This window comes from Salmo salar, chromosome ssa26 (genome assembly GCF_905237065.1).
Source record: "Salmo salar chromosome ssa26, Ssal_v3.1, whole genome shotgun sequence".
Taxonomy (NCBI): Eukaryota; Metazoa; Chordata; class Actinopteri; order Salmoniformes; family Salmonidae; genus Salmo; species Salmo salar.
This window is the reverse complement of record NC_059467.1, coordinates 34,631,444-34,653,975: the sequence shown is the minus strand read 5'-3', so window position 1 is coordinate 34,653,975 and position 22,532 is coordinate 34,631,444. Positions and strand designations below refer to the sequence as shown.

The window sequence follows — 22,532 nt, the reverse complement described above, 5'->3', positions numbered from 1 at the left end:
AGACGACGCTGGGCCAATTGTGCGGCATCATGGGCCTCCCGGTTGTAGCCAGCTGCGACACAGCCTGGGATCGAACCCGGATCTGTAGTGACGCCTCAAGCCCTGCAGTGCCTTACACCGCTGCGCCACTCGGGAGGCGCCTAAAGCCTTTTTGAAATCAACAAAGCATGAGAAGACTTTGCCTTTGTTTTGGTTTTGTTTCTTTGTCAATTAGAGTGTGCAGAGTATGAAAGTTATGCGCACATGAATCATACCCCAAGACATGCTAACCTCTCACCATTACAATAACAGGGGGTATGAAATTTATGCCTCTAACTTTCTCATTCATCATTATTCCCGATTCATTCAGGACTACCCGTAATCATGGTAGAATCCACATTAATGTAGAAGTGTTTAGAAACATTCTATTCTTATTTACAATAAAGCGACTTAATTTCTATTGGGCACAAAATAATCGTAAACATAACCAAAACAGCAAATGCATCCAACAAGGTTGTAGAGTCCCAAGCTTGATTTTAATCATCATTGCATGCTAGGAATGTGGGACCAAATACTAAAGTTGACTACTTTAATAGGTCCCCTAAAAATGGGGGGACTACGTACAAAAAAAAGCACTGTAATTTGGATGAAAATACCCTCAAATTAAAAGCTGACAGTAAGTACTTTAACCTCAGTCATTGTATCATTTCAAATCCAAAGTGCTGGAGTACAGAGCCAAAACAACAACAAAATGTGTCACTGTCAATGTACTGTTTAGGCGTTATACTGCCAAGTTTCCACCTTCACTATTGCACTGAAACGTTTTGTCCAGGTCTCCCTCTCCCTCCTCAGTGTCTCACCTGTTCAGGACTGGCAGCACCCTCCAGAATCTCAGTGAGCGTTTCTCCAGGTTGGAACCGGATCACGTCCACGATCAGCCGCTTGGTGCTGGAGAGAGAAAGACAGGGGGAAAGAGACATAGGAGCTATTCTAGGGCGTCGAGACAACAGTAGGGTTTTTTTAGCTGCTAGACTGTTAGCGTAACTTTTAGCCGGTGTGAGCAGAGCGAAAGCCACTTTATGCTATGGTTCTTGGGTGTGATCTGTGAGTCGAAATCTTGAAAATACAACCAGAGCGAAAAAAACATTTGAGCAGCGTGAGCCTCCCGCGGAGCCGCGCTCACACCCAGGTTTCATTGAAATGAATTGGAGCGTCTCACGCTCTGCAAAGGTTACGCCTCTGGTGTAGCAGGCCAGAAAGAGGAGGTTCAGCTGGGAACACACAAACAACTGAGGAGTCTGGGAACTAAATTTGCCTCCTTTTGAACTAACACCTTGGATCTAATTGCTTAAACATCTGTCCTCTCCTTCATCTGCACTGATTGGAAATGAAACTTGGCAGGTGAAAACAATATGGTGCAGTCGAGAAGGCGAAGAGAGGACCGATTTAGACAATTGAGAAAGAGCCCTAAAGAAGTGTGTATTTTTTATTGTATACAAATATTACTCTTACTTAAGCAGTAGAGTCCTGGCGTCCATCTCGGCATTGGCCTCTCCGGGAACGTCAAACTTGTTGGCGAGGGTGAGGGACACCTCTGTCTTCCCCATCGTCTCCCTGTTGGGGTCCCCTGGGGGGAGGGGGTTCTCACCTGGAGGGAGAACGGGGGACAGTTAGGGGAGAGGAAGTTGGGATTCTACAGTGGACGTGAATGACACATGAGAATGTGGAGAAGGTGGAAGGAAGCTCTAAGAGGGGAGACCGATGACAGGCGAGACATTTAGGAGACTATGGTTTCTTCACTGATGGGGTAGAACAGAGCAGATACACCACGGACACATAGGAAACATTTATTAGACCTGTTCCTTTCTCATCTTGCCCCTCTACATTTTACATGTATGAATATATGAACACAGCATACTTTTGTCTACGGTACTGACCGATGAGGGACTCTATGGTGGGCACCTCTCCAAGGTCCTCCAGCAGCTCGTGGATGGGGTCGTTGTGCTCCGAGGCGATGGCATCCTGGTGGTCCAACAGCAGCTGGGGGGGGGAGAGACGAGCAGGAACATTACAATGTGAAAATCTTTATTGTCCACACAATATGGACATTTGCCTTTGGCTTCATATGGGAGCAAACACTAAAACACATTATCCCTCTGTGGTACTGGCTATGAGAAAATACAATAGTACTTAGTCACAAATTGTACAAAATGAATTTGGGTTTTTCACAACAGAGAAAAAGTAAACTCACTGAGATAAGTGTGTAAGAGAGTACTCATTTTTATTTATGAGGGCAGAAATAAGCATGTCTTCCTGTGTGTGTGTGTGTGTGTGTGTGTGAGTGACTGACCGTGTGCGTGTTGATGACCTCCCCTATAGAGATGTAGATGACAGGTTTCTGAAGTGTGACCACGTCAGAGTACTGATCCACGTTGAACTTGTCCTCCAATGACGGGACGTCACACGCCGCCAAGAAGAAACGCCTGCGGCGGGACAACAGAGATACAAGGAGGGTAAGAAGCTACGCACATGCCCCGCCCACCTCAGGACGCCCTCTTACCAGCCATTATTTCCATGTTTAATTTGGGTGTAAATTCACGTGTCACAATTTTTGGTGGACGATTTATTTAAAAGAGAAGCAATGCATATTCTAACTCATGCTTGTACAAAGCACATTTTCATGATCCTGTAAATGTCTTCTGACCCGTCAAACACCGCGCCAGTCCCCGTCAAACACCGCGCCAGTCCCCGTCAAACACCGCGCCAGTCCCCGTCAAACACCGCGCCAGTCCCCGTCAAACACCGCGCCAGTCCCCGTCAAACACCGCGCCAGTCCCCGTCAAACACCGCGCCAGTCCCCATCAAAGGATCAACAATGGCACGTGTTTTTTGATCTGCATTAATTTCAATGTTGACGCTTAGATGGGGATTAAATGCACCAAGATAATATTTATAGCACAAGACAGAGGTAAAAGTGATAAATGTTTTCCATTTGAACATTTTCCATAGCATGCCCTAATGAACACAACCCATAAAGAATGTCCTCTACTGCACCTGAACTTCTGGTAGGAGCTGCTGAGGTACTCGTTGATGGGGTTGAGGTGGGCGTTGTCCCCCAAGAACATCTTATTGGACGCGGCGTGCTGCAGCATCTTGGCGATGGAGCCCAGGTTCCGCCGTTGGTCTGTGGTCAGCTGACCTCCGGCCGACAGGTCGATGATGTCGAAGGCGTCGGGCGCCACGATGGCCGGATTCATGTAGCGGTAGTACAGCAGGTTACCCACGATCTGAACACACACACACACCCCTCCGTTAGATACAGTACCTCCTGTAGGCATCACAGGCAACACCAAGCCTGGCAAGGGACAACAATGAACAGGGTTTTACTGTTGCTGTGTCCCAGTAGTCTTGGACTCCTTTTCTTTATAGCCAATACAGTATAGCCACTAATCTTGGACTTAAAATTTAAGTCATGTTCAGAGATTCAAACTTAGTAGTCAGGGAGAAAAGGCGAAGAGGAAGGAAGGTTTTTAACAGAATTGGTATGCAGCCTGGGTGTTTGTCGAGGGGGGACTGTCTCACCTCGTCTCAGCAGGACTACAGAAAAACATGTTCCAACAGAGGTGAGAAGGGAGGAGAGCATAGCTGTAGAAAGGGGAGGAAGAGAGAAGGAGAACAAGGGAGAGAGGAGAGATGGAGTTAAGGAGAGGGAAGAGGAGAAAGAGAAGGAAACCACATTCAGGAAAAGTAGAGTGATACCAAGTCAAGCTCACCAGGATAACAGTGCAAGTAGCACAGTAGAGCAGAGCACAGTAGAGCAGAGCACAGTAGAGCAGAGCACAGTAGAGCAGAGCACAGTAGAGCAGAGCACAGTAGAGCAGAGCAGAGCACAGTAGAGCACAGTTCTAGCAGTACAGTGTAACAGTTGACTGTGGTATAAGAATGATAGAATGACACCTTTAGAAGCTCATCCTCTGTAGCGTCGGGGAACTTCTCATGGAGTGTGTCCTTCAGCACCTTGGAGGTGAAACGCATCCCATACCTGACACACACACAAAGACCAATTTCTTTCCTTTTCTAGAATGTATTTAGAACTGGTTTATTCCCTATAAAAGTGACCCCATCTCATAGAAGTGATAAGCGTATAACCCACAGTAGCTGGTCATGTTCTGTAGAGCAGGGATGAAAAACGGAGTCACTCAGGCTACATCTAATGTCTGCTGCTTCTCCTTTACAACATTTAAAACTATCAATTCATGTCACAGATTCCAGGTCTAAATCACCTGTTGATAAAAAGGCAAGGTTGAGAACTAGTAGATGTGGCCCTCGAGGGCTGGAGTAGTTCGGACCGAGCCCTATTAGAGAGCAGCATGGAAATATAAATGACTAGAATGGACATTCCCATTCAAGATGTTGTTCAGTGACGGGTGGACAGGCAGCCATATTGAGTGTAGCCATGAGTGTTCCAATCAAATCACTGTGGTCTGAAGGGCTCTGTCACTTCTCGTAATTCCATTGAGAACAGAGCTAGAGACACTTACGGGATTTTGTCCACAGAGACAATGATGGCGGACAGGAACTTGTCTGTGACCATCCTCATGTTCTTGATGGACGCTTCCAGACGAGTGCGCACCTCCTCGTGACTCATAGCCTGCTCTGGTGTTACCTCATAGGGTAGTTTACTGTTGGAGAAGAGAGGGGGAGGAGGGGCAAGAGGTGGTACAGAAAGGGGGGAGGGAAAGAGCGAGAGAAAGGTATACAGTCATACAATTTCACTCAGTAATTGTAACGACAGCTCTAATACTTTCCATCCTTGAACAGTTGATGCCAAACTCCAACTCCTCTCTGACAGTCTCCTCAGAACTCCATTACCCAGACTCCTCCTCCTCCTCCTCTCACCTGGCCTCTCCAGTTTGTGTCTCCATCTGGTTGACCCAGCTCTTGTAGATGTCCACCGGGTCAGTCTTGATGTTCAGCGTCTTGTCGTCCATGATTTCCTTGACGACAGGTGCCAGGATCTGACGCAGTGCATTCTGGCCTCGGGCGCCACGGTTGAAGCTCACCACCATCTTGATGACCGTGGGGTTGCCCGTGACGATCTCCTGGATCTGGTCCACTTTGGATCTGAGAACACAAGGTTAGGAACATGGTGAGACACTGCTAGACTGTATAAGTGTTTGTGTGGCTCAGTTGGTAGAGCATAGCGCTTCGTCGCCAAGGCTCATGTGTTCGAATCCCGCTAGGGCTACCCATATGAAATATGCATGACTGTAAGTGGCATATGCTATGTTATAAACTGGGTGGTTCGATCCCTGAATGCCGATTGGCTGACAGCCGTGGTATATCAGACCGTATACCACGGGTATGACAAAACACTTATTTTTACTGCTCTAATTACATTGGTAACCAGTTTATAATAGCAATACAGCACCACGGGGGTTTGTGGTATATGACCAATATACCATGGCTAAGGGCTGTATCCAGGCACTCCACGTTGCGTCATGCATAAGAACAGCCCGTAGCCGTGGTATATTGGCCATATATCACACCTCCTCAGGCCTTATTGATGAATCCTATTGCTTCAAGTATTAGCTCCTTACTTGATCTCCTCCTGCAGGGCGGTCTTGAAGAGTTTGAGCAGCAGGTACTCCTCTCTCTGGTTGGAGGCGTAGTTATACAGGGTGAAGATCACAGAGTCCATGAACTTAGTGGACTTATTCTGGGGCATCTGGAAGATCAGCTTGGCCAGGTAGGTGGGGTTGGTCTGCAGGGAGGACAGAAAGGAAACAAGTTAACTATGATTAGATGTTATCCTGTTCCGTTTCTATAGTCTGTCTAGCTTACTGTCACCTACAGTATTTTATGTTTCTCAGCTGTTTGCGAGTGGGATTCTCTTTGCAGTACAGCTTTGCTAACTGTTTGAGGAGATGGATAGATGTGCGTTGACACACAGTATCTACAGTACCTGCAGCAGGTAGAAGAGATACTGATAGGCCTCCAGCTTGAGCCTCTTCTCCTTGCTCAGAGCCTTCAGGCCTCCTCTCTGTTTGTTCATCATCATCAGGTTGGACAACTCGCCCTTGTTCTTCTTGGTCAGCTTGTTGCTGTGGGACACCACCTCCTGCAGGGTGATCTTGTTCTTGACCAGCAGGCCGATCTTGATGTCCATCAGGTTCAGGTCATTCTCCAGCTGCTGGTTGGAGCGGATGTTGGTGACCACCTCCTCCCGGAGCCTCATCAAGTCCAGCTCTTCCTGGAAGTCCTGGTCGCTGTGGTCCAGGAGGTGGACGAACTTGCGCACCACCGCCATGGGAGGGTCGTCAGCATTGACTGTGTGAGAGAGACAGTGAGAGAGACAGTGAGAGAGACAGTGAGAGAGAGGGATTCAGTCAGGATGGAGTCGTATGTGGCAGAAACAACAGCTGGGAGACCAGACTCGGCACGGAGACCAGACTCGGCACGGAGACCAGACTCGGCACGGAGACCAGACTCGGCACGGAGACCAGACTCGGCACGGAGACCAGACTCGGCACGGAGACCAGACTCGGCACGGAGACCAGACTCGGCACAGAGACCAGACTCGGCACGGAGACCAGACTCGGCACGGAGACCAGTCTCGGCACGGAGACCAGACTCGGCACGGAGACCAGACTCGGCACAGAGACCAGACTCGGCACGGAGACCAGACTCGCACGGAGACCAGACTCGGCACGGAGACCAGACTCGGCACGGAGACCAGACTCGGCACGGAGACCAGACTCGGCACAGAGACCAGACTCGGCACGGAGACCAGACTCGGCACGGAGACCAGACTCGGCACGGAGACCAGACTCGGCACAGAGACCAGACTCGGCACGGAGACCAGACTCGGCACGGAGACCAGACTCGGCACGGAGACCAGACTCGGCACGGAGACCAGACTCGGCACGGAGACCAGACTCGGCACGGAGACCAGACTCGGCACGGAGACCAGACTCGGCACGGAGACCAGACTCGGCACGGAGAGAAGATAGTGAAAAGAGAAAGCCAGTGGTGAGTGAGGGTTCTCATCATCATCATCATCATCATACTCACTGAGTGTCTTGTAGTCATCTCTGGCTTTGTTGGCTCTGATGAACGCCTGGATCTTCACCACATCATTGATCTGCCACAACAGAGCAAACAGCAGTCACTTCACTGATCAAGAACATGACTGTGTCCCAAATGGCACCCCATTCCCTTAATAGGGCTCTGGTCAAAAGTAGTGCACTATATAGGGTGCCATTTGGGATGCAGGACATATGTAAAGAGAAACATTACGTTGGGAATCTGCAGTTAGTCAGGGTACAGAGTTAAGTGAGCCATCTAGCCTAGTAGCCTCATTAAGCTGAACGGACATTTAATATGTCCAAAATGGCACCTAATTCCCTATATAGTACACTACTTCTGACCAGGGCCCATAGGGTGGGAATAGGGTGCCATTGGGACGCAGAGGAGAGTAAATGTCAGTGGATGTGTCAGGTGAGGATATAAAGAGTTAGATGTGACGTCATACAGTGATTACAGAAGACTAGAGAACAGACAGCCCTGGGCACACCATATAACTACAACTCACCTCAATCACATTTATATAGCGCTCTTCACTAAATTGACAGCGTGCTTCGCTGTTACCTGGGCTAGAGTCAAGTAGTAGCATAGTAACAAGGCAACATTCCCTGGGAGCAGGAAACCTTGACAGGAACCAGACTCTACAAGCTACTGGACCTTCTACCTACTTGTCTTTTGTCAAAGATTCATACTCATTTTACAGAAATACCTTTTTTTTTTTACTTAGAAATTGCACTGTTGGTTAGAGCCTGTAAGTAAGCATTTCACTGTAAGGTCTACACCTGTTGTATTTGGCACACGTGACAAATAAACTTTGATTTGATTTATAGTAATTCACCCTCAAACTCAACTCTGCACCTAGAAGCCAGTTCCACTGCATTTTTTCATTGTTCCCCTTTAATCAGGGACTGATTTAGACCTGGGACACCAGGAATTAATTATCAGGTAGAACAGAAAATCAGCAGGCTCCAGATCTCGTAGGGTAACAGTTGAGTACCCCTGATATATCAAATGGTTAACATTTGTTCAATCTGGGATTCAAACTACCCACTACTAATACATTCAAATGACTTGCCTATCTTGTAAAATAATGGTTAACTAAATAAATCAACTCACATGGTCCTTGAAGTGCTTCAGGCGGTCTCTGTACTTCTTGCGAGCTTGGTGCATCCTCACCATCGACTGGATCTAAAAAAATAAAAGTAGGTCAATACTAAAAAAGCTTTGAAGTTCACCAAAAACCTCAGACTTAATGGAAAAGCAGCACAGCCTCATGTTCATTAAGGCCCAAAAGAGAAGAAAATGGACTGAAACAGGGAGGGATTATTTGCAAAGCGTTTTAGAACGCTGCATGCCCCAATGAACAGGACCCACCAATCAAGGTCATGTATTGTTGTTTTATTATAAAGAGGGCGACACGTACAGTAGGTGGAGACCTTACCTTTACAGCATCCTCGCTGTGGTCATTCAGGTACTCCTTCCTCTTTATATACACCTTCCTCTGCTTGTAGCCTCTAAAATGAGCCTGTAAGATAGACAGACAAATATACAGGACCAGTGTTAAGAAGCACAGGAGCATTTTTAGGGCCAGATTCACAGACAGTTTGTCCTAGACTAAAAATCATGCTCAATGGAGAATCACCATTGAAAGTGCTCCAAGACAAGGCTTAATATGGGTCTGGGAAACTGGCCCTTAAAGTTCAACATGGCAATAGTGGTAGAATGTTTTCTTTAAAATGTCAGCTGTTCCCACTTGGCCCAAACCCTTCAGTGTTTGCAGAACTGGATAGATGTACTGTTGAAGGCTTAGGGCTAAGGGAATGATTTGAGACTGGCTGTGTATGTTCTATCACATCCAGACATGATTTTTATTTACAATGACGGTCTAACCCGGCCGACGCTGGGCCAATTGTGCGCCAGCCCATGGGACTCCCAATTCTACACGCCCATGGGACTCCCAATTCTACACGCCCATGGGACTCCCAATTCTACACGCCCATGGGACTCCCAATTCTACACGCCCATGGGACTCCCAATTCTACACGCCCATGGGACTCCCAATTCTACACGCCCATGGGACTCCCAATTCTACACGCCCATGGGACTCCCAATTCTACACGCCCATGGGACTCCCAATTCTACACGCCCATGGGACTCCCAATTCTACACGCCCATGGGACTCCAGGGGTGGCAGGTAGAGCTTGGACTAGTAACCAAAAAGTTGCTGGATCGAATCCCCGAGCTGACGAGGTTAAAATCTGTAATTCTGCCCCTGAACAAGGCAGTTAACCCACTGTTCCTAGGATGTCATTGTAAATAAGAATTTGTTCTTAACTGACTAGTCTAGTTAAATAAAGGTCACTTTTAAAATATATCTATATTTTTAAAGTGTGTACTGTGAAATGTGTAATGTCTATGGGTGAATCTCAATTGTATTTCCTTGATTGCTCGCGCCCCCTCTCCTCGCCTCCTTCTCAAAGCGCATTGGAGGGGAAGATCCGAGGGGAGGAATCTCAAGTCTTCTGCTCCAATGGACTTTGAGAAGGAGAAAGGATGAGGAATCAAGGAAATATTGAGATTCACTCCATGTCCAAAGGAAGGGAAGAGTTTGACCTCTGACCTGTATGGTGGTAATGGCTGGGTCCTGGGATTTCAGGAAGTCTTTTCTCTCCTTCAGGCCTTTCCTCACCAGGTAGCCACGGCATCCGGCCTGCAGCTTGGCAATCAGGCTCTCATTGGCCAGCCACAGCTGCTCCCGGTTGTAGGTGGTGGTCACCCCGGAAACCACAGACTGATTGACAACAGAGAGCCAGTCACACACAGGCCCACTTACATAATGACATACTATCAACAACACAGCTTTAGGGGTGGCAGTGGAAGGTGTGTCTGTTTTTAGCAAAAGAGATGGGAGTTAAGTGAGAATGCTAAAGGAAAATCTCACTCAAATGGCAAATTGACCAAATCGTACAGATACCAAGAAAGTAGTCTGTATGGACCATGACAGTATTCACACTTGGGATCCATGCACTTAACTACTATTGATATTATTGAATGATTTATATTAAAGTCTGAGTTGTGCACAGTGATCAACTATACATTCGCCCGCATGAGCATAAACAATGGAAGACTTGAGGTTGTCCGCTTAGCTACAGATGAGTTTAGCATTAGCATTTTGTTTAAAAACAATGGGAGTGGAGGAGGAGCGCTGTTAGCATGCGCCAAAAAGCTAAATCACTACACCACCACAGTACTGCGGCCTGTTCAGAAGGGTGCAGCGTTACAGACCATCCACACAGAAATGCATTTTGTAGAACAGATGAGTCTCATGTAAGAGGGAATCATGCATGTTCTATTCATTACAATTCTATCTGCAAGGTTCTGAATGTTTCACCTCAATGAATACAGCCAGAGAGGAAGAGGCAAAGCCCTGTATGGTGTAGGGTGAAATCCCTAGACACGGTCAGTCTTACATTTTCCCCACTAATGGTTGACGTTATGATTTGGGCAGGAGGAACTGATCCTAGCTCTGTACACAGGGGAAACTTCACCCCCAGGGTGCCCGGTCTCCATCTTAGCCTACCTGGATGTCCTCCTTGTTGAGCTGGGTGTTGTTCTGGAGGAAGTCTGCAGGTTCAGTCCAGGAGCCCTCTCCTGTCTTCAGGTTGTAGTAGTAGTGGTGTCCTCCCTTCACCCAGTGCTTCATCCAGTTACTGCCATTGTCACCTGGAGCATGAACACAGAGCTCTGGACATATTTCTCACCAATTTATTTACACACTGTACATCTTGATATATCTAGCTCCATCCATCTGTCAGTCAAGGACCCATGGATACCTTGTCTGTTGTACTAAAGCAAGTGATCAAGCTCCTTTATATCTGCCGTTCCTGGGTAAGAAACATCTTTTACTATGAACATGAACTTGCTCTGGCTGATGCCATTTAGTCACAACTACTAATGGAACCTGTTACTGCACTAACTCCATTGTAGAACAAACTAACTGCAGGTAATGAACACAAAACAATACAAGTAATGAAAGAAAACTGGCCACAGTGTATGACTGTGGCCCAATGGCACCCAATGCCCTATATAGGGCATATACAGTATAGCCCCCTCCATAGGGGTCTGGTCAAAAGTAGTGCACTATGTAGGGAAAAGGGTGCCATTTGGGATGCACCTATGACCATCCTCCTCACCATCCTGGGTCTTGTCCTGTTTGATCTTGGCCAGGTCGTCCTGGTAGTTCTGGGCACACTCAGGGGTGACTCCGTAGAGGCCGGCCCCAGGGGAGCGCAGCGCAGCCAGGGTCTTAGGCACCTCGCCACTGTCCACCGCTCTGTTGATGGCCTGGATGGCCTGGGAGACTGACGAGGAAACAGGGAGACTAGTCATCATTCTTTTATTAATCAAGGTTTATTTATTAGGTTTTTCAGTATTTCATCATGCTCTACTTACTACAAGAAATAGCTTGGAACCAAACCTGTGTTCAAATAGTATGTGTTCTTTCAAATACCTTAGCTGTGTTTGATTGAGATTGCCTGACACGATGGAACCAATAGTCCCACATGTGCTAAGCTTGCCCATCTGGCACTTCAGGCAGTCAATAAAATGTATTTGAAAGAAAACTGATACTATGTGAACCAGGTCTGCTTGTAACCCTGAGAAAAAGGTGGTTGTGGGACAGCTAGGGTGTGTACTATTCTTACACTGCAAGGCCTCCTGGGTATCCTTATTGGACATCAGTATAGCGTTCTGGATCTCATCCAACCAGAGCACAGCGGAGGGGTCCTGGGTCTCCTGGAAGAACACACAGAGAGGCGGTCAGTCTCACTCCAAAACAGCACCACCCACTGGGTCTGCAGCATATTTACTGCCATTCTACTGTATTACCACCGGAGGGCGATCTCCTCCTGCTGAATGAGAGTACTTGGGTCTAAATGGCATCCAACCACAAAGGCATGAGACCACAGGAAAGACAACTCTATAGACTAGTACAGGGTGTCACGCCCACACAACTTACAACAGAATTCCCTATGAAAATCTGGGACATTGGTCATTCCACTTATATCAACAAAAATCCAATTCAATCTCAGGAGATGGAGAACAGAAGTCAATAATGGCTGACGTTATAAACCAAACATCTGATAGCAGTAAACACCTGCTTAGTGCAAAGGCCTACAGAAGGCAGAGACACTACATCTTTAGTCTGATATCTAAGCTGCAGAAGTATGCAATACCCTCTCATCAGTCCACATTCCTGCAACAGCATTCCCTCCTTGTGTACACTCTTGACCATCATGGCAAGTCAATTGGATGAGGATATTAGCTAACTGAAACTATGACATGACAGTTCGAAACACTTTGTCAAGTCTCTGCGTTTTAAGTACGCTGCAGCACAGACAGCTAGCTAACTCTCTCTCTGCTAGCTGTGCTGGTTTCCGGAGTGAGCAGGGCTAGCTGCTAATAGGCCAACAGTACAGGCCCCTCTTTGTGCCTCCCCCACCTACCTGCCCCTCCCTCCTCCTGCCGTGTTTCAGGGGAGGGGGGCTGGGGGAGACCGATACCATAACTCAAGGTAGGTGTGGTTCCTTGTGCATGTCAGGTAGGCAGGTAGTGGCTGCGCTAGCCACATTCAGGGTGAAGTTGCTCCTAGATGCTGATACAGGGTCAGTTTTGTATTTCCCCCACAAATGGTTAAGGTTAGGATTGGGGTGGGGGAGCAGATCCTAGAGCTGTACCTAAGGGAAGCACTGGCTCTCAATACGTCAGTGGCAGGATAGCTTTACTGACAGTAAATAAGGGGTTAGTGCTAATTCCTATTGGTTTGGAAATAAGCGATACAGAAAGGGTGTGGTGCCAGAGAGGGGATGGGAGTAGAAGGACGCATCTTATTAACCAGGACTCCTGACAAACACACAACTGCTGGGTTGTGTTCATTAGGCACCAAACGGAAGAAAACAGACTAAAACGCTCAATTTGTTACAATTGGTTTTTAAATGTTTTCGTTGTGTGCCCTAATGAATAGAGGAAGTAAAAGCTATATAGGAAGAGGAAGTGAAAGCCAATTGGGTGGTGTTCTTAGCCAGTGAACACTCCATTGCCTCAGTAATGCGGTCTAGTCCCTACATGTCCTTATATAAAGTCTTCCTACAGAGGAACTCCTCTATTCCAGGATGTTGACTGGTATCAGACTGGAGTCAGTGGTCACAAAGCAGCTTGTGAACGTAAACATAAAAACATCACAACACAGAGAGTGCACATGCACCCCATGGACACACACACACACACAGAGCCGTGCATGCTTTAATGATGATGTGAGTGATGAAGCTGGACTAGTACAGAGCACCAGGCTTGTCCCCCCACCGTGTTTACTTTGGCTGTCAAGCTGAACCCTCAGACCACAAGACTGGCACAGAAAGATATCACAGGCTGTACATGGATGTCTGGCATCACATGAACACTCCCTGATGAAACATCAGCGTCTGAGAAAGAAATCTGGGCCGTGTTCAGAAGGCACGACGTGGAGTGAAACAGGGACACACTATCTGAACTTGTCCAATAAGAAACACTCGTTTTCTTTTACAAATGTTTTGCTGCTGCGTGCTCTAATGAATAGGGGCCTATAGTCACACACTATAAACCTAGTTGTGTCTACAAAACTATAATCTTAAACCTATTGCTATATGGTCCACCAAAAGGCTAAAGAATTCCTTAGTGAATCATTGCACAAAAGTATAGATCTACGGTAGGTCTACGATCTGAAATCAGATTCTATGTATTAACCTGGGGCCTGTTCAGGAGGGCGTGAGGTTACAGAAAAGAATAGAACAGATACAGCCAGATATGATCTGAAAGTTCCACCATAATGAATATACCCCTGTGTTCATTCTCCTTCCCATCTGCTACCATCCCCATGCCCTATCAACCCCCTCCACCTGCAGCTGTGGAGCACATGAGCGGCATCAGGCCTTTGAAATCCAGCCGGAACTTCTTGTTTCTAACAACTTCCTGTGTCTGTGCCGTGTGTCTGACTGAGTCATCCAATTCTGAACGCACCGTAGTGGAGTCGCGCCTAGAGCAGGACTTTCAGCCATGGATTTGATCCTTTGGAGACAATGAAGATATTTGACCCCTACCCCTGTGTGTGTACACACGGAGTATACTAAACACTAGGAACATCTTCCTAATATTGAGTTGCACCCCCCCTCCTTTCGCCCTCAGAACAGCCTTAATTCATCGGGGCATGGACTCTACAAGGTGTTGAAAGCGTTCCACAGGGATGCTGGCCCATGTTGACTCCAGTGCTGCTCACAGTTGTGTGAAGTTGCCTGGATGTCCATTGGGTGTCGGACCCTTCTTGATGCACATAGGAAACTGTTGAGAGTGAAAACCCAGCAGCGTTGCAGTTCTTGACGCAAACCGGTGCGCATAGCACCTACTACCATATCCTGTTCAAAAGGCACTTAAATATTTTGTCTTGCCCAATCACCATCTGAATTGTCTAAAGGCTTTAAAAATCCTTCTTTAACCTGTCTCCTCCCCTTCACCTACACTGATTAAAGTGGATTTAACAAGTGACATCAATAAGGGATCACAGCTTTCACCTATCCAGGTGGTCAGTCTATGTCATGGAAAGAGCAGGTGTCCGTAATGTTTTGTACCCTCAGTGTATGTCTGTCGGTCTTGTCCAACACGAACCCACCATAAGGAGAATCGTCCCCTCAGCTAGCAGATCCATGGAGGGGCCACGAGAGCCCAGGTGAAACCAACTAAACGGTCTACTGTGAAAAGTCCCCTTCTGATGTAGTGTTCAGCTTCGTGCCCTTTTAAGGAAGCAGACAGAGTAGTCCTGGCTTGTTATTTCCTATGCCTGTGAAAAAGATCGCCAGGGAAATGGCTTGCTTTCTTTACCGCCCCCCCCACCACTCCCCTCCTCCCTCTCCTTCCTTCCTTCCTTCCCTAAAAGCGTGATTTGATAAAAGGTCTTGGCAAACAAACGTCACATTGCCACGACGGGAACGCTTGAGATGTGACCGGCCCATTGTTGACAATTAAAACATTCTCCGTACACTGGCTGTGAGAGTACAAGGGCGGAGGCCAAGCTAGTCTATCATCTCACATTGATAAAACACATTTCGTTTTCCATCTATAGGCCAACTTCTAACAGGAAAAACTGAGCGAGAAATAGATACACTGTGGACACTTTATTTAATGCTTCTGGACTTAAGTTTTAGCAATGACGAGTCATTCTGGTTGAAAAACGAGGACAAGCCAGCTTCTGTGGAAAGTGCAGCTCACTGAGCTAAACTAAAGCTTTGGCCCAATAATTATATCAGGATTTCCTAATATGTGACTTCTCTGTGTGGTTCTACATCTACAGTCGTCCCCACAGCAGTTCACATCATCGGCACTTTTGTCTGTGGTAAACCATGGCCCTTACCCTTTTGATCCCACCTGCATCTTCTACAGTCTTGTTAACCTTCCTGTTTCACCAGCAAACAGGAAACACAACTAAATGTGGGACTAGAGCGGTGACATCATATGGGACCATTACATAGATGTGCACATACAAGGACAGTGACACTCATCACCCCACCCAGGCAACATAACACAGTTAAGTTAGTCAGAGACAGTGTGTGTGTGTGTGTGTGTGTGTGTGTGTGTGTGTGTGTGTGTGTGTGTGTGTGTGTGTGAGGTCTAATGAGTTTATGGCTTATATCTACACTAATCTACTTCCCAGTAACAAGACTGACAGTCTCGGTCAGCCCGTTTGGCTTTGGATTGGGCTATACAGTTTGACTGCTGTACATAAAGGCTATTTTAGTCAGTCCTTTTGTTGTTCAGTTGAAAGAAGAGAGAAAGAAAGAGGGAGCGAGATGAAAGAAGAGAAAAAGGAGGGAAAGAGAGAGTTCACTTGCACTGGCAATATTAATGTTTCCCATGCCAATAAAGCCCTTGAATTCAATTCAGTTGATAAAGAGGGAAAAGACAGGGGGAAGGAGAGATAGTCAAAAAGAGAGAGAATGAAAATGAATGAAAAGACAGACAGGAAGTGAGTGGGAGGGAGGGGTAAGCAGAAAGCATGACATCACTGAGGGGGTTAGTGGGAGTCATGTGGGGATGATCAGGCTGAATCACATGGAGTCAGTCCACTGGCCCTCAGGACATCAGCCAAGAAAACACCACTCAAATTATATTTATGCACACTAACAATTATGTTTACACATGACCACAATAATGTTATGGTTGTTTAGCAGACGTGTATATTAAAAGAAACTTACAAAGATAAATGTTTACTTATAGTAGGGAGCCACATCCCACTTCTGACACCAATGTTGCCATACACCATACTTATAAAGCCTAGGTTGGAACAGAGGTCAGGCACGAAATCTGAAGGTCTGTCTTCGAGACACACTCCGCAACCTACTGAAAAACACCTGTGAACTAACTGTAGATGAGCTATATTTGCATACAGTGCCTCGGGTGTTTGCATAATGCCGACGTAGCATTGTGTACTCCAACACACCCCTGCCTACCTCGGGACCTATCCATCACCAAGCAAACAGACACTTTGACGAGAAACTGCTTCTCTACTCAATTGTAAACAAAAGTGCCCGTCAGTTGAAAATATCTACAGAACCAAATGAACTGCTTCTATTTTGCATATTTAATGTAAATAGTTGGGTCAAGTGTGTTTTTGCACCAAACCTTTTTAATTTTCTGTGATTTTAGGTTAAAAAAACCTAGCAGATGAAAACATCTGCAGGGCTAGCTCTATGCTAGTGTGATTCAAGGGCATCCAACACCGATGCTCAAAGTCCCATCAGTCAGTAATGCTCTGAAACCAGAGACTCCATCAGTCAGTAATGCTCTGAAACCAGAGACTCCATCAGTCAGTAATGCTCTGAAACCAGAGACTCCATCAGTCAGTAATGCTCTGAAACCAGAGACTCCCATCAGTCAGTAATGCTCTGAAACCAGAGACTCCATCAGTCAGTAATGCTCTGAAACCAGAGACTCCCATCAGTCAGTAATGCTCTGAAACCAGAGACTCCATCAGTCAGTAATGCTCTGAAACTAGACAAACTCCATCAGTCAGTAATGCTCTGAAACCAGACAAACTCCATCAGTCAGTAATGCTCTGAAACCAGACAAACTCCATCAGTCAGTAATGCTCTGAAACCAGACAAACTCCATCAGTCAGTAATGCTCTGAAACCAGAGACTCCATCAGTCAGTAATGCTCTGAAACCAGAGACTCCCATCAGTCAGTAATGCTCTGAAACCAGAGACTCCCATCAGTCAGTAATGCTCTGAAACCAGAGACTCCCATCAGTCAGTAATGCTCTGAAACCAGAGACTCCCATCAGTCAGTAATGCTCTGAAACCAGAGACTCCATCAGTCAGTAATGCTCTGAAACCAGAGACTCCCATCAGTCAGTAATGCTCTGAAACCAGAGACTCCATCAGTCAGTAATGCTCTGAAACCAGACAGACTCCATCAGTCAGTAATGCTCTGAAACCAGAGACTCCATCAGTCAGTAATGCTCTGAAACCAGAGACTCCATCAGTCAGTAATGCTCTGAAACCAGAGACTCCCATCAGTCAGTAATGCTCTGAAACCAGACAGACTCCATCAGTCAGTAATGCTCTGAAACCAGAGACTCCCATCAGTCAGTAATGCTCTGAAACCAGAGACTCCCATCAGTCAGTAATGCTCTGAAACCAGAGACTCCATCAGTCAGTAATGCTCTGAAACCAGAGACTCCCATCAGTCAGTAATGCTCTGAAACCAGAGACTCCATCAGTCAGTAATGCTCTGAAACCAGACAGACTCCCATCAGTCAGTAATGCTCTGAAACCAGAGACTCCCATCAGTCAGTAATGCTCTGAAACCAGAGACTCCCATCAGTCAGTAATGCTCTGAAACCAGAGACTCCATCAGTCAGTAATGCTCTGAAACCAGAGACTCCCATCAGTCAGTAATGCTCTGAAACCAGAGACTCCCATCAGTCAGTAATGCTCTGAAACCAGACAGACTCCATCAGTCAGTAATGCTCTGAAACCAGAGACAAGCACAGAAGGAGAAAGTGGGGGAGTCTAACACCTACACCCAGGTGACTGGTCCAGTTCATTACAATGAGGTGAGAAAAACACCGTCCCAGTAAGAGCAGAAAGGAGAGGGTGTGTAATGTGTTTGTGCACTACGTAAAGTGTGTTTAAGGTGTGACATGAGTCAAGCAGCTCTGTGCCAAAAACATACCCAGTCAAGCAGCTCTGTGCCAAAAACATACCCAGTCAAGCAGCTCTGTGCCAAAAACATACCCAGTCAAGCAGCTCTGTGCCAAAAACACACCCATTGTGTGTGTGTGTAAATCAATTGGTCCTTACATGTGCCTTCTCCCTGCGTGCCTCAAGCAGTTTGTCGTAGTAGTGCTGGGCGATGGAGGGGTCTACGTCTGTTAGCTTGGCTGCAGAGTGCAGGAGGGCTTCTAGGGTGTTCTGTGGGTCTCCCCCATCCAGAGCTTCGTTGATCTGACCGATGGCCACAATACCTACACACACAACAAAGGGTTGATTAAGACAACACATCTTTATTGTTAACAAAGGACAAATCCTTTGAAGCATTTATGAGCACAAGCACAATGGCATACAATACATCACAAGTGACAAACATACGGATTAGCCTGAGACATAGATATGGGGAGATAGAAGAGACAATCTGGTATGTTAGACACTTTAAAACCCATATGTTAGCATTGTCCATCTATTAGTGGAAGAGTTCTATCTTTTTAAAGATCTGACACCACTGTTTATGACATCACCTTTACGTTATTTTTTTAAACTCAGAATTCAGACTGATGAGGAATATCCATAGAGTATGATAGAGGGTGCACTTGGCCCAAAGCCTGTTTAGCACGGGCATCACCGTTGAGTGCTTTCATGGCACTGCCAATGTCACACTAGAGGACATTATAAAGATAGATGAGCTCTCATGTACATTTCTATGGGAATGTCTCAGACTTTCAAACATGTGGAGGAATACTGAGGTCAAGTGATCTTGAAAAGCAAAATAAATGAGGTGGAGTGACTCATTATCAGTGGTCTCCTTCAGACCTATTTTAGGGTTCCAAGTCTTGGAAGTAGAGTTCTGCTGTGTATGTCTATGTATGTCTGTATGTGTATGTACATGCATTCTGGCAAGTATGTGCATATGTGTTCCTGCAAGTGTGCGCACGTGTGTTTGTGTACATGTTTGTACGTGTGCATACAAGTGTGCGGTCCACTCACGTTCGTGCTCCTCCTGTATGGTCAAGTTGACCTGGTCAACACAGGCCTGGATGTCGTTCCAGGTCAGATAGTCACTGCCTTCCTCCCTGGCCACTGCCTTCAGCCTCATCAATTCATCCATGTACCTGAGATACCAACACCAGGGTTAATGAGTGCTGATCCTAAATGAACGGGAATTATTGTTACCATCTTATTTCTTCTAATGAACCTCATACTTAGACTAACCAGTCAACTAAATAAACCTGGACATTTATTGGAGTGCCAGAAAATGAATTACTGTAGATTACAGACATACATGTTTACTACAACGTAAATGTTGTTATCAGCAGCAACAACAAAAACATGACAGGCGTTTCCATGATCTGGTTAGCCGGGTAGAAACACGTTAATACATCATTTATAGTTTCATATCTGAGGTTACTGTAGACGGTGCCCGTCTTTCCTAATCTGGGATTGAGGCCTGAAGAAGTCTTCAACGGCATACAGCAGGATGTACACAACTAGTGGCAGACAAGTGTCGGTCTCTGTGCGTACCTCTGTGCGTATTCGTCCTCCACGTTACTGAGTCCAGTAACGGCGCTGGCCAGTTGTCTCCACATGGAATTCCGGTCGCCCACGTCCAACGCCCTATTTATCAACACCACCGACGACAACATCTCCACGGCAACCAGTAGCTCCGGATGGGACAGAGAACCCTTGGGGAACACAACCAGAACGTTCAACTAATCCATACCTCTGATGATACATTTATCAATCTTTGTACTTAACAGTCATCAATATAGTTGACTTCTAATGCCCAACCATGTTGAACCCTGTGGATTACTGACAGTTTAGCTAACCAATACGCCTTTCTGAAAATATATTTGAAGATGTGTTGTCAATAAGTTTGGTAACATGTACAATCATCAATACAATTGTAATGCCTGACAATGTCCAACTGTGGCTCACATCGATTGAGACAGTGTGTGTGTGTGTGCGTACATCTGGGCTCTGCTGCTGCAGGCTGGTCAGCTCTCTCTGATAGAGGTCGGCAGCGCTGGGGTAGACCTCGGGCAGCTGGGCATCAGGGTTCATCAGCTCTGCTGCCGTGTTCTCGGGCACACCCGCTCTGACGGCCGCGTTTATCCTCTCCACCGCCTGCAACACTACATACACACAGAGAGACAGGGTGAGGAACATGATTCACTACACAGAGAGACAGGGTGAGGAACATGATTCACTACACAACACAGAGACAGGGTGAGGAACATGATTCACTACACAACACAGAGAGACAGGGTGAGCAACATGATTCACTACACAGAGAGACAGGGTGAGCAACATGATTCACTACACAGAGAGACAGGGTGAGCAACATGATTCACTACACAGAGAGACAGGGTGAGGAACATGATTCACTACACAGAGAGACAGGGTGAGGAACATGATTCACTACACAGAGAGACAGGGTGAGGAACATGATTCACTACACAGAGAGACAGGGTGAGGAACATGATTCACTACACAGAGAGACAGGGTGAGCAACATGATTCACTACACAACACAGAGAGACAGGGTGAGCAACATGATTCACTACACAGAGAGACAGGGTGAGCAACATGATTCACTACACAGAGAGACAGGGTGAGCAACATGATTCACTACACAGAGAGACAGGGTGAGCAACATGATTCACTACACAGAGAGACAGGGTGAGGAACATGATTCACTACACAGAGAGACAGGGTGAGGAACATGATTCACTACACAGAGAGACAGGGTGAGGAACATGATTCACTACACCGAGAGACAGGGTGAGGAACATGATTCACTACACAGAGAGACAGGGTGAGGAACATGATTCACTACACAGAGAGACAGGGTGAGGAACATGATTCACTACACAGAGAGACAGGGTGAGGAACATGATTCACTACACAGAGAGACAGGGTGAGGAACATGATTCACTACACAGAGAGACAGGGTGAGGAACATGATTCACTACACAGAGAGACAGGGTGAGGAACATGATTCACTACACAGAGAGACAGGGTGAGGAACATGATTCACTACACAGAGAGACAGGGTGAGGAACATGATTCACTACACAGAGAGACAGGGTGAGGAACATGATTCACTACACAGAGAGACAGGGTGAGGAACATGATTCACTACACAGAGAGACAGGGTGAGGAACATGATTCACTACACAGAGACAGGGTGAGGAACATGATTCACTACACACAGAGACAGGGTGAGGAACATGATTCACTACACAACACAGAGACAGGGTGAGGAACATGATTCACTACACAACACAGAGAGACAGGGTGAGGAACATGATTCACTACACAACACAGAGAGACAGGGTGAGGAACATGATTCACTACACAACACAGAGAGACAGGGTGAGCAACATGATTCACTACACAACACAGAGAGACAGGGTGAGCAACATGATTCACTACACAACACAGAGAGACAGGGTGAGCAACATGATTCACTACACAGAGAGACAGGGTGAGGAACATGATTCACTACACAGAGAGACAGGGTGAGAAACATGATTCACTACACAGAGAGACAGGGTGAGGAACATGATTCACTACACAGAGAGACAGGGTGAGGAACATGATTCACTACACAGAGAGACAGGGTGAGGGACATGATTCACTACACAGAGAGACAGGGTGAGGAACATGATTCACTACACAGAGAGACAGGGTGAGGAACATGATTCACTACACAGAGAGACAGGGTGAGGAACATGATTCACAACACAGAGAGACAGGGTGAGGAACATGATTCACTACACAGAGAGACAGGGTGAGGAACATGATTCACTACACAGACAGGGTGAGGAACATGATTCACTACACAGACAGGGTGAGGAACATGATTCACTACACAACACAGAGACAGGGTGAGGAACATGATTCACTACACAGAGAGACAGGGTGAGGAACATGATTCACTACACAGAGAGACAGGGTGAGGAACATGATTCACTACACAGAGACAGGGTGAGGAACATGATTCACTACACAGAGACAGGGTGAGGAACATGATTCACTACACAGAGACAGGGTGAGGAACATGATTCACTACACAGAGACAGGGTGAGGAACATGATTCACTACACAGAGAGACAGGGTGAGGAACATGATTCACTACACAGAGAGACAGGGTGAGGAACATGAT

At 46.6% G+C, this 22,532-nt stretch overlaps 1 protein-coding gene across 1 annotated transcript in view; it reads right to left on the bottom strand.

Annotated features, from left to right (window-relative positions):
• iqgap1 (IQ motif containing GTPase activating protein 1) overlaps window positions 1-22,532 on the bottom strand; it is a 72,883-nt gene that overhangs the window by 5,525 nt on the left and 44,826 nt on the right. The window contains exons 12-32 of the mRNA XM_014127578.2: window positions 20,334-20,497; window positions 19,887-20,047; window positions 19,353-19,477; window positions 18,453-18,616; window positions 11,769-11,859; window positions 11,259-11,426; window positions 10,646-10,788; window positions 9,686-9,856; window positions 8,507-8,590; window positions 8,182-8,253; window positions 7,054-7,123; window positions 5,945-6,309; window positions 5,580-5,743; window positions 4,879-5,103; window positions 4,521-4,661; window positions 3,937-4,021; window positions 3,034-3,266; window positions 2,330-2,462; window positions 1,917-2,019; window positions 1,492-1,627; window positions 840-927 (exon numbers count right to left, since the gene is read on the bottom strand). Coding sequence (XP_013983053.1) covers window positions 840-927; window positions 1,492-1,627; window positions 1,917-2,019; window positions 2,330-2,462; window positions 3,034-3,266; window positions 3,937-4,021; window positions 4,521-4,661; window positions 4,879-5,103; window positions 5,580-5,743; window positions 5,945-6,309; window positions 7,054-7,123; window positions 8,182-8,253; window positions 8,507-8,590; window positions 9,686-9,856; window positions 10,646-10,788; window positions 11,259-11,426; window positions 11,769-11,859; window positions 18,453-18,616; window positions 19,353-19,477; window positions 19,887-20,047; window positions 20,334-20,497 — 3,086 coding nt within the window. The remainder of the gene's footprint in view (window positions 1-839; window positions 928-1,491; window positions 1,628-1,916; window positions 2,020-2,329; window positions 2,463-3,033; window positions 3,267-3,936; window positions 4,022-4,520; window positions 4,662-4,878; window positions 5,104-5,579; window positions 5,744-5,944; window positions 6,310-7,053; window positions 7,124-8,181; window positions 8,254-8,506; window positions 8,591-9,685; window positions 9,857-10,645; window positions 10,789-11,258; window positions 11,427-11,768; window positions 11,860-18,452; window positions 18,617-19,352; window positions 19,478-19,886; window positions 20,048-20,333; window positions 20,498-22,532) is intronic.